At 40.3% G+C, this 12877-nt stretch overlaps 1 protein-coding gene across 1 annotated transcript; it reads left to right on the top strand.

Moving 5' to 3' along the window:
• On the top strand, window positions 1-6090 carry txlnbb (taxilin beta b). The gene is made up of 10 exons (XM_069661771.1): window positions 1-64; window positions 1662-1911; window positions 2277-2368; window positions 2445-2615; window positions 4108-4302; window positions 4572-4691; window positions 4795-4869; window positions 4958-5050; window positions 5278-5373; window positions 5451-6090. The coding sequence occupies exons 2-10, from the start codon at window positions 1677-1679 to the stop codon at window positions 5964-5966; spliced, it is 1593 nt and encodes a 530-aa protein (XP_069517872.1). The 5' UTR covers window positions 1-64; window positions 1662-1676; the 3' UTR covers window positions 5967-6090.
• Window positions 6091-12877: the final 6787 nt, after the last annotated feature.

Below are 12877 nucleotides of genomic sequence, written 5' to 3'. Positions count from 1 at the left end.
TGTGGTGGCAGCCTGTCCAAGCCCCTCGACACTCTTCCTTTTCCCTCTCTGGCCCTTGGTCCCGGTAAGACCTTGTTTGCTCACTATCCTGCTTCTTCAGGGACATTTACTCTCAAACAGCATAGAAATAACCTTTAACTCTGTGATTGAGATGCTTTCAAAACTTCTTCTTATTAGGTCCTAATAACTGTTTGAATTTGGTAGCTTTATGAAACTTTGTGTGAAGAAGGAGTTAATCTGCCTGATACTTGCCTGTGTCACATGTTCGTGGAAGAGATTCATTTTGTTTAGGATTCTGCTTTTCCTTTTTAATTGATCGATGTGATTATGCACCACCACTCTGAAGGAATCAATTCTGCCTTTTACTTCTGTCATGTATTTTTAGTTGAATTTCCATTTGGATATCTGCCTCCTTTGGAAATATTGAATACAGTTGGGGTCAGTTATGTAACAGAGATGTTTTTTTTATAGTCATTAATGCAGCTTTTGTATGCACAACCACTGACATTGACATCAATGAGAGTGGATTAGAAATAAATAAATAACTTGCCCATATAAAGAAGTTCCTAAAATAGCCTGTGGGCTCTGGAACAGGTGCCATGTGCTCTGCTTGTGAAAGCGCAGGCAGTGTGAAGGCTGCACTAATTTTATGCACGTAAACAGGCTCTGGCTTTGAGCCTGTGCAACACACGAAGGACAGGCACTAAGGCACCGTACAACTTAATGCTTTTCACTGTCGCACCATAATAAGCTTTTCTATCACTTAAATTGCTCGAGGTAGAATCTAGTCAAAAACATTGTCCTTAATTTACACAATGCGTTGTCACTACTGTGTCTGTAGTAGCAACTGGATTTCTTCAGTAAAGAATAAACAGCTGTTTTAAGTGCCTTGCTGAAAGGTAACATGTTGGTACCTGCCGAGGGGGGTGGATATTTCTCATATCTATTATCTTCTGATTATTTTCTCGATCAGTCCTCTAAATGTTTGGATGAAAAATTGTCAGAAAATAGTGAAAAATAACTGCTATAAAATGATCAAATGTTATGTCAGGCAAACATCTAAGAAATTCAGCATCACAGAAAAAGAAGAAGCTTGAAAATTGACGATTATTTAAACAGTTCCAGAGGAATTTTCTATCTTTTAACGATTCAATTAATTCATTAATTTCTGTAACTCCAGTCCTGCAAAAAGGTAGTATCCAATATATCAACCTGGCGGAGTTATCAGTCAAGCATGCCGTCTTTGGAGAAGGAAAAGTACAGGTGTAATTATTAAAATTAATGATGGCTGAATTAAAATTAGCTGCTTCAGTTTCAGGTTCCTGGTGTTGTTCATGCTGGTTACATCGTTGTGGGCTCACTTGGACTCTTAATTAGAACAGAGCCATTGTTAATGCTATAAGTAACAATTTCTGCTGTGAACAGTGCGTCGCATTGCTTTGTCTTATAGATTAAAATGAGCAAAAAGTAAATATTCTAGCTAGCCTTCAAAACGCATGATGAGATAACCAAGACATCTTGTAACCATATGGAGGTGGCATTGATTGGATAGACTCTGGTTGGTCAGGCAAAAAGAGTCAGAGTTCATCCCGAGAGACTAATCGGACGGTGAGAAGAATACTACCTGTATTCATTACAGAAACCAACTGTTTCCCTCTCAGTACTAGCTCAGAATAATGGAGGCTTGTCAGGAGAGCATCCCTGCACCCGTGGGTCCTGAGGCGTCACCAGCCGAGGGTCACCACATTGACCTGACAGAAGACCTGGCCCAGCAGCTGGAGGACATCATTAGCACCTACCAGGATGCCGAGATTCCCGCTGAGCCAGAGGACACAGAGGAGGTCACAGCCGTCAAAGAGGCCGACACCCGCAAGGACCAGAAACTGGAGAAGAAGATGCTCAAAAATCTAGGTGTTTGGTTTTTTTCCCCCTCAAAATGTTTCATTGATTTTAGCTGAAGTGGGTTTCATTCGGCTCAGTCAGCAAAAGTCCAAGTTGTACTGAAACTGATAGGTGTGTAAGCGGAGCTGAAATGCGTGTAAGTGCATCCATCTGCAACAGAGGAGCAGGTGAAATAGTATTTCCACATTCCTATTATAGTGGTGGACTTCTCGTAATCCTGGACAGCGTTTCCAAAAATAATTGCTGTATATCTTTACATATTTTTACATATAACTGTGTGACAAATCAGATTTATTTTAATTACTCTTCGGTAATTATAATAAATCAAACTCAAACATGACTTGACTGACGTGAAATTCTCTGCGGCTGTTCAGGAAAGGAAGCCATGCTGCTGATGCAGAGTCTGAACAAACTCAACACTCCGGAGCAGAAACTGGAAGCCATCATCAAGAAGCACGCCGAGCTGGTGAGTGGATGAGCACTGGAAACTAGATCTTTACCCTAATGGGCATGTGGTGGATTTACTTAGTGTGTTTTTGCAGTTGGAGGAGCACCGGAGTGACCAGAAGCAGCTGAAGGTTCTGCAGAAGAAGTTGCTCCAGGTGATGAAGGAGAAGGACCAGCTGCAGAGCGAGCACAGCCGGGCCGTGCTGGCTCGCAGCAAACTGGAGGGGCTCTGCCGAGAGCTGCAGAGGCACAACAAGACCTTAAAGGTACTTCAGATTAATCTCCGATCCATTTCTAATCCCAGCTTCTTGCATCACCATTTGCTGTTAGTTGTTTTTAGTGCCGGCGGGGTGTTGTCACCATATGTTGCGCTCGGCAGGAGGCGACATCAGCTGGCACCAAACATCAACCGTTACGTCAGAGCTCAGGCTTTGACCCCTTCAACTGCCACACCCACAAGTCGTGATGTAAAGACAAATGTTGGCCAAACAAACAGATTGAATTTCTAATTTTAGTGGGATCCAACAGTTTAAAGACTTTAAATACAGATGATCTGGGCGGTCTGTCGGAAAATTAAATCTACACTGGCTTTGAAGATTTCACTCTAAGGTTATAACTAATGATTATTTCCATTACTGATAATCTGAGGTTATATGTGGATTACTCGATTAATTACTTTGTCTATTATGTATAAAAAATTGTAAAATATGCACTTCTGCAAATTGCTTCCTATGTCCAACAGTAGAAAACCCAAAGACTCTTTATTTACCTTTATAAATTACTAAAAGCAACAAATCCCTAAAGTTTACAAGCTCAAACTAATTTGACAACTGAAAAAAAAGTACAATTTCTCTGATCCAGATCCGTCTCTAATATATATATGTTTTGTTTTTTTACTCATCTATCTCAGAAAAAATCATTCTTTCTTATATGTTTGTGTTGTGGGTAAAACATGTGATGACATCATATTGGGCTTGGGAAACACGTCGTCATTTTTCCCAACTTCCTGACAATTTGGAGGCCAGACAACTAATCTATGAATCGCTCTTATAACATGACACAAAAGTAAATTCAGTTCAGTTGTCTGCAGCAGCGTCTGTAGTGCATGGTCAAAAGACTTCTATTTGAAACCAACCAATCGGCTTTTGACTTAACTCCTCGTCTTCAGTACGGCTGCAGAGATTTATCAGCCGAGAAGTTTTAGGTGGGAAAGACGGAGTGGGTATAACGACAGGAAATCTTCTATTTAGACAGAACTTAACAAATTTCACTGTTCGACGTGCACCTGGGTATTCTAAAACAAGACTAGGTCAAAACCTAGTATGTGGCTGACCTCATCAGGTCAAAGTTCACTTTTGTGGGCAATGTGTTACAAGGACTGTCCTTATGAGGCCGATGACAACGTGTTTGAAAGCAGGTGCGGACGAGCAGCGGAGGAGCAGCGGAGGAGCAGCCCCGCCTACTCCCCAAACAAAGTATCCAGAGCCGTATAGACAGAGAGTTGCGTCAGTGGAGGTCCAATATGCGCCATGATCCGCCATTGCGATGTCGAGACTCTCTCTCTCTACGGCTGTGAAAGTCACTCAGTCACTCAGTCAGTCCGCCCGTCACACACAGACCCATGTGTAGGGCTGACCCCGGTGGTCGGCCAAAAACAACCTAAAGATGCCACCAGCTCCATGCCACTGTGCTAATAACAAATGCATCACACAGTCAAAAAGGTTGCTTTGAGCTTTAACATCCATCCCTGACCTGCAGGAAGAGACCCTGCAGAGGTGCAGAGAGGACGACCTGAAGAGGAAAGAGATCACCACCCACTTCCAGGGGACGCTGAGTGAGATTCAGGCCCAAATCGAGGAACACAGCAGCCGGAACACCAAGCTGTGCCAGGAGAACAGCGCTCTGGCAGAGAAACTGAAGGGGCTCATTACACAATACGACCAGCGAGAGGCGGTACTGATCCTGCCACATACATACACAAGGCATATACCTCAATCTCTATGCAAACCTCCCTGACACTGCATGAACTGTACTTATGTAAAACCCCACACATCTGGGCCTCTGTGCAACTTTCAAACACATGAATTATTTGCACATTTCGCCCAGGTCTTACATTTACTAGCTGCAGTATTTCAGTTTTATGTTGCCAAGGCGCCCTGAGCGAGAAATGAAACAGCTTTCGGTGTGAAAACGACTCATAAATTCACCTGATTGTCTTCCAGAACTTGCAAAAGGTTTTCAAACACAGAGACCTGAAAGAAAAGCTGCTGGACACCAAACTCACGCAGGCAAACATGATGGTGAAGGAGGCCGAGGAGAGGCACAAGCTGGAAAAAGACCTTGTATGTTTTTGTGGATCAGATTTGTCGAGAGATACAAGCACCAAATATTTGCAACTCTAATCCCCTAATGCTCATTTTCATAGAACATTTTAATATTCTGCAGATGCTAAAACAAGCACTGGAGTATAAATCGCAAGTGAAGGCGCTGAGGGAGCAAGAAATCAACATGAGGTCTCAGGTGCGGTAACAGGGCAACATGGGCAACATGGGCTCCTTTTTCTCCCTCTCTAGAGTCTTGATTATGCTCTTCTGCTATTTCTCCTCAGCTCGAAATGTACTCCAAGAAGTTTGACGAGTTCCAGGGCACCGTATCAAAGAGTAACAGTGTCTACAGCGGCTTCAAACAGGATATGGACAAAGTAAGAGCGCTTCCACGCAACATTTGAAGTCGGCTTCATGATTACGGTTGACTTACTTTGTTTATCTGCAAATAAAACATGATAAAAACAGGAATAAGCGAAACAAATCCCACGAGATTTACACCAACACTGACAAGCTGTATAATCCTACACTGTACTGTGGCAGCTATTTTAAGATGTGGCTTTGATTGTGTATTGTGTAACATGTTTTTTTTTTTGTGGTGTAGATGTCCAAGAAAATGAGAAAGCTGGATAAAGAGTGTCAGTCATGGAAGTCTCGCTTTGACGGCTGCAACAAGAGTCTCGTTGACATGGTGGCAGATGTAAGAGACGTTGTCATTCATAGCACAATACTAAGTATTAGGTTTCATTCTAACAGCGTGTCCGTAATCCTTTACAGAAAGCAATCAAGGAAAAGGAGTTCGAGCTCGTCACCGTCAAGAACACGAAGCTTGAGAATCTGTGCAGGGCTTTGCAAGAGGAGAGAAAGAGTCTTTATGATAAGGTGCAGGGAGCTGGAGGTCAACCAGACGTCACCACTCCTGAACCAGCAGAGAAGCAGGTCCCGGAGGTGCCGGAGACCCCTAAAGACCCTGAAAACGACCAACCCGAGCAGAATACTGCGGCCTCTTCCTCTGCAGCCCCCGCCAAGACACCAGCACCCGAAACTCAGCTCACCAAGGAACTGGCTAAACTGAAGTCCGAGCAGGCCCTTCTGAAGGAGATCGCCAGTTCTTTTACGATCTCTCATGTTACACCCACAGAAACAGTCGTTAGCCAATCACAAGGACTTTCCGAAGGCGCCCAGGAGCCTAAGGAGAACCACATAGAGGAGATCAACGGCGAACACCTCCAGAAGGTCGAGGACGACGGATGCCAGGAACAGAGAGATTTGGAAATGGAGTCGGTTGATTAATGCGGCGACTACTGTGAGAAAGAAATATGGTTCATGTGAGATTCAGAGCAATAAAAAGAAAAATGCTGGCTTCTTGCTGAGTGTCTGATCCTCATGTGTAAAGATTTAAGAGAAGATTAATTCAACTACCTGCCACAAACTTTGCAAATAAAACTGTTTTATGGCTTTTTTGACAGAGAAAGAAAGTAAAGAACGTTTCAAACCTTCCTTTATTTGCTACCAACAGACCTATAGACCTGCAAAGGGTAAGAAAACTCTTATTTTATTTAAGCTGACCGATATATCTGTTGGCCATATGTTAGCCTATCACAGATATATCAGTATGGGTGTATCTGTTTTCCAATATGAGGCAAATATAACAAATAATGCAGAAAATAATGCTTGAGGTGATAGTACTGGTATCATGCAGTTTGTCTTGAAGAGCTGCTCAGAATCCACTTTACAATCCTCTCAGCACAAGTAGCAGAGCACAACAGCTAGGAGACGATGGTCCAAATTCAGTATATCGGTATTGGTGATGAGTGAAATTTTCCCCACTAAACTTGGTATGTTTCAAAATATCTCAGGCTATGTTAATTTTCTCAACATACAACATTGTGTGACTTGCTTAGATCTGAATGAAAGTTTCCTGATGGATGGACGTAATGTGAAGACAAGTGAAACACATACAAAACATGGAGTTTTAGGACAATAAAAACAGTTACAAAAAGATCAGACGTTACCAAAGCAGAAATCAAACAAACAAAGAAACAAATATAAAACAAACAGATGAAGAGAAAGCGGGGAAAAAGAGAAGGAAGAAGAAAACGATGGATCATGATGGGTTATAAATACAACAGATAAACAGCTGTGTTTAAAAATTAATGTTTTTTCATTTAAAAATCTAAAGTACAGGACTGTACAGAATTAAATAAATGAACTATGACTCCCACGGTGCATTTCAGCAAAAGACATACAGTCATAATTTTGTTATTCAGACAAATTATTCATTTATGCGGTGTTTTGTTCACATCTAAAACCACGGAGCGTTTCGAGGCTTCTTCTTCATCGAAACAGCAGCAAAGGTTCATGGGTACTGTAGTATTTAGGTAATGTTATGGTGCTCCAGCTCATTGTATTTGCGTTGACTGTCATAAAGATGTCAATCCTTCTTCACCCCCTAAACTGTGAAATGCAGCATATTGGCAAATTTATTTTCCAACATGCACTTTCATTTTTCTAATAGGATGATTTCCTCCAAATGATGCCGCTACATACTTGCAGATGCTCTTTGCCTCGAGCACAAAAATCTCCTCTGTTGTACCAGGCTCAATTACAGCTAGCAAAGTGGCTATATAAACATTAAATGTATGCAAAGGGATGGGAATAACCTTCAAAAAGACTTGATGGTAAATTAAAGTAATAAGCTAATAGCTACCTATTGTTAGAACCACCCTTTACTGGTAAAAGCCCATGCATCCAATGTATTGTTGTCAGTGAAATGACCCTTTAAACTGAGCTTCCACAGCAAATCATTTACTTGCCCATTAACTCAGAGAGGACTTTGAGAGACAGCCCAGATTGTTTGACTCTGGTGCACTGATAAGATGTTGCGTAATGTTATGAAACGATTACAAAACCACGCTGAAACAGAAAATGGCTGATCGAGCAGAAGACGCCACTGCAGCGTCTTGTGTGAAAGCTCTCACAGCTTTTGTTAAAAATGGCCGAGCTCTGCTGGACCTCGCCGAGAAGGAGAGCAGGGAAGGTAGGCAGCATTTTGTGGGGCCGGACAAGTACACATAAAAATAGACCACGGATGCCGCGTTTCTCAGTTGGCAGGATGTAGCCTGAGTGGGGGGCTGCAGGAGGCCAGTCAATCATTAGACATAAAGAACAAACTCAACACACTGTTACATACTAACTTCATTTACTTTTTCAAACAGGCTCACTACAGGAATTCATCAGGCAGAAAATCCGCATAGAGCAGCAACAGTCACTGCTGGGTCTGATTGAAGCTGGAGCAGCTTTGTACAGAAGGTTATGAGCAATCCCATAATAAACCTGTACAAGCTAATGTTTCATTACACATTAAAAAAGTAAATGGAGTTTAAAAACAACAAAGATTTTGCAATGCACTCCTAGACATGCAGAGATGACTTACTGACTGATATTCTTTTTCTACTGTTACAGTTTGTCTGTTAAAAGGAAAAAGAATGCAGAGGACCTATGGAGAAAAAACACTCAGTAAGAGCTAGAAAGAAGAGAAGAGAAAGAACAAGCTATTTAAAAGATATTAACTATAATAATTGTTTACAATTTGTGCATTTTATAGGCCGATTTATTATAAAACGTTCATATTTGGCTATAATGAAAATAATTGTCAGTTGAAGCCAGGGCTGAATAATTTTTATGATTTGCAAGGGAATGATAATTTTAACATCATTTTTATTCTAAAACATATTACTCGTGCGTTCACACCGAACGCTGATAGACGTGAATCTGCGGCGAGATTCCATGCAAAGTCAATGCAATGATACGAGTAGACGGGAATTCGCGTTGGGTGGCGTGAATGATGCGAATGATCGCGACGTGTCACGTGGTGTAGCGAGAGCCTATCAACATCGAGATCCTCCTGACGCCGTTGGTAACCATGGAGATAAGCCCCGCTTCCTCTCCTCCATTCCGAAAGTGAAGGGCGAGTTTTCGCCTTTTATTTAAACGGGAATTTTGATCCGGCGGTCAAACTCTCGCGAGTAATGCAAGACGAATATTTGCTTCGCGTTTGAATGACTATGGTGTGATAATTGCGGGGATCAAACAGTACTCAATATATAGTAACACAGTAATAATAATAATAAATGACTTGACCTTTTTACTGCAGTATCTTCATGTCTGATAATTTGCATTCAGTACTTCAAAACATTTCCTGGCAAAGGTGAAGAAATTACAAATCCAGATCATAGTTTGGCCTGGTCATTAAAAATACACAACTTTTATTTGTGTTCAAATGTACATAGTATGTTTACTCTCTGAATTCAAAAGCAATAGAGGATTTGGATTCACTCAGCCCACTTAAACTGCTGTAACTCCTGATTTTCCTTCCTACGTATTTATTCATTTCCTTCATAAATAACTCACAGCCCCTACATACTGAAACATCAATACTAACTTTATTTTATGGCGTCTCCAGTTGTGCTGCTTTACGAGAAGCTGTGCAGGACTTTCAGGAATTACAAGTGAGTCACTGAAATGTTATCAAACATTTTCAAAAACATTCCTATCAGAGTTTTTGCTGGGGCGTTTAGTTTTTTACTGACTGTGGCCGATGTAACGCAGGTGCAGTGGGATGCCTTTCTGCAACATTTGGATGATGAGTTACAACTGAGTGCTAAGATAATGGATGGGAACCAGAAGACAGAACGCATTTCACCAGATACATCTCTAATCAACGCCAGAACAGGAGAGTAAGTTTGATTTATCTCCTTTTACGCAACCTTTCTTGTTATGAAATCCAACCAAACACTGTGGCAGTTAGATTTATAGTGATCAAAAAAATAAACATTCTGTCTTTTGCTCCCATTTTATGAGATACAAATAAAAACCTAAGACTTTTTAGGCACAAAAATGCTTAGATTTCTGTTGTTACAATTCCTATACTTTGACTCATAAAAAATGAGAAAATAAAATGGTGACAGTTTTATGAGTTTGTCTGTATATATTATATGACAAAACCCTTAAGTATTTTACTGTGTCCGGCTGTCTTGCAGAACGGTGACATTACAGAAATATTTTGGGAAAGGCAAAAAGATCCTGCTGGTGTTAATCCGACAGTTCTCTTGTCTACTCTGCCGACTCCATCTTAAAGATCTGGAGAGGAATCGGGTAAACACGTGAAACTGAATACATAATATTTACTACAGTACTTTCCATGTTAAGACACATACTAAAAAAGCCAACTGCAACTCTCACAAGATCCATTTTAAGCCCATAATTATCTTAACATCTTAGAAACACATTGTCAAATAAATAACCAAATTCATGTTCAACGGATGTTTGATCCTCTAAAATATTTGTATAGTTTATACTTTTTATTTGAAGCAGTTATTACAGACTTCAAAATACAAAACAAACTAAAATATGCATGTATTTTTATAAAAATGACTCTGTTGCTATCTAGAACTCTTGAAATAAAAGCATGCAGGTGTTGATTAAAATATTTGGTCACTCCCTACACCTTAGTCTAAGTAATGTGTAGAGGCTTAGGTAACCAGCCCTTCAACTTCTAAATACACATGCTCTACGTGAGAGATAATGTATGGTGAGCAGGAAGCAACGGTCTGTTATCAAGAAATAGCAGACCTCGGAATGCTGTGATTAACCAATCAAAATCAAGTAATATGGATAATGTATCAAAGATCTTCTACTCCCAAGCTGGTTAAAACAGTTTACATCCAGACAAAGGAAAGATTTCTTTAAATAGTGAACTGTGTATAATATAGTGTCGTAACAGAACATGTATTGTATAGCTGTACGGCTGCTTGAGTTCAGTATAGATACAGTTACAGTATACAGTTTGGGTCGTTTTCCTCTGGCTATTTGTTAAAAGCGCTTAAGGGCGATTGGTTTATGATTACATGAAGCTGAGAAAATATTTTCTCTCTGGCTTACTTTAAAGGCAGACAACAGTGAGGTTAAAGTTTACAGAATAATTAGAGAGTAAAACCTGGAAAGCGTCCAGTCACGTTCTTCCTCTAACAACCAGAAAATCAATGACACGAATAGATCCGACCAAGATGTTATCGTAGTTCAATTTTCCCTTTGCATGTTCTGTCCCAGATATTACTACTCATGATCTTTCTGCCATTTACTTTATTTCCCTTTGTCTCTGTATATAATGACTTTATTGTCAGCACGCTCTGGATGCAAGCTCAATTGAAGTGGTGGTCGTTTCATTTGGCTGTCAGGAGGGAGCTTCTCACTGGCTGCAGGAGACCGGCTGTCAGTACGACATGCTGTTGGACTCGGATAGGAAGGTCAGACGTCAACGGAACGCAAAGATAATGCAGAATTCACTCTTTACACAGCCGATACTCTGCTGATACTTATTTTTAACAATTCAATCTCTCAAGGCTGCAAAAAACAATTTTGTTATGGAAAAAAATGAAAAACGCTGGTTCGTTTTCTTTCAATCATTTGAAGTCAATCAATCTCCATTCATTTCACAACAAAGCAAGGAATTATATTTGTATGTGTTTGAGCAAAATCTTTCCTACTATGCCATCACTATTAACATAGTTTCAAATCTGTTGGTATGTGTTCTGTTACTTTTCTGCAGCAACGTGTGCCGGTTATCTTGAAAACTGGACTTCACACCTCAAATCTGTGTTACAGATTTACGCTGCATTCGGCCTCGGGGCATCGCTGAAGAAAGTATTAAACTTCAGTAATATGCTGCTGTACGCCGAGTACGTGGTGGACAATATGGAGTTTCCAAGAGGGCTCCCATCGATTCAAGACGACATGTTTCAGGTAAAATGATGATGGCAGCCTAATGTACGAGACGTCTGAAAGGGAGCAGCGGAACAAGGGGCGTCTCGATTTAGGATTTGGCTTTTTTAGATTTTTAGGGCACAATTATTATTTTTCTAATCAAACACTGACTGCAAGGAAATACTAAGAAAAACCATCATCATTTCAAAATGTAATGATGGTTAGCAGCACGTGTATAAAAGTGTAAAAGGACATCAAAAAAGGAAATATGATTTTAGATATGTATTCTTTTGGGTTGAAGGTTATACATATTTTCCTGCATACTTTTTACATTTACATATATACTAATATATGATACTTAAATATTATCCTTTTTAATGATTTTGCATCCTGTGTGTTTTTCAGCTGGGAGGTGACTTTGTTTTGGACGAACATGGGAGGGTGCTGTTCTCTCACTGCTGTCAGAGTCCCATAGACAGACCCTCAGTGGAGGACATTTTATCTGCATAATAAAGATGAAGCTCTTTCATGCACAACATAGAGGTTACTTGAATGAGAACACAGGAAATAGCTGACATCCTCTGAAACGCTTCTTGTTTCTTGTTAGCAGAACAGTAATTCCTGTTATCTTTAGGGATATTTCAATGCTCAAGTAACTTGTTATACACACAAAGATAAATACTTAAATACACATAGAAGATAGGTGGAACAAAAATATGTAATAAAGGCATGTGCAGAGAACAAAGGATGTGACATTTTGTAAGTGCAGATCACATGTCGTTTAGTTACACAGTTACATGTAACAATCAGGTCAGCAAGGACACATACATAAGATACATAAGTGGCTGAGTGTACCTGCATTACAGTGTGTCCAGTTTCTTCGACATGCTCCAGTTTTGGTTAATGTTTACGTTATGTTATGTTATGTTATCTGACTACTTAGAGGCCAACAGTGTATAGGTCTACTGTGTTCCTCAAGGTACTACGGCTGGGCAATATGACAATATATATCGTTAAAACAATATGAAAATGTCTATCGAATGTGTTTTTCTATATCGTCTCCATCGTGACGTCACAAAATCAGCGGCTGAACTGCTTTACGGCAATTTTCACGTCATTTTGACAACGCTTTACGTTCTAACCCTTGCATGTGGGAGTGAACCTGGAGCGAACCATAGAGGGAGGCGCTGTTTATTAATATGGACATTCACGTGCAGAAAAGTGGAAATTTCATATAGACTAATTATTTGTAAAATTACCAGAAAACATGATATATGGTGATATAAATCATTATCGACATATAACAATTCCTATATTGTGATATAGGATTTTGGCCATATAGCCCAGCCATACAGGGTACTCTGTGTCTGTTTTATAGTTTGCACTGAACCCCTGTAACAAAGCCAAATTAAAAAGCCCTGATGGTGGAACAAAAGAAA

The sequence above is a fragment of the Semicossyphus pulcher genome, unplaced genomic scaffold, assembly GCF_022749685.1.
Source record: "Semicossyphus pulcher isolate SPU_LCO1_2020_fin unplaced genomic scaffold, fSemPul1.0.p SCAF_14, whole genome shotgun sequence".
NCBI classification, from domain to species: Eukaryota; Metazoa; Chordata; class Actinopteri; order Labriformes; family Labridae; genus Semicossyphus; species Semicossyphus pulcher.
This window is presented reverse-complemented; position numbering and strand designations above follow the sequence as displayed.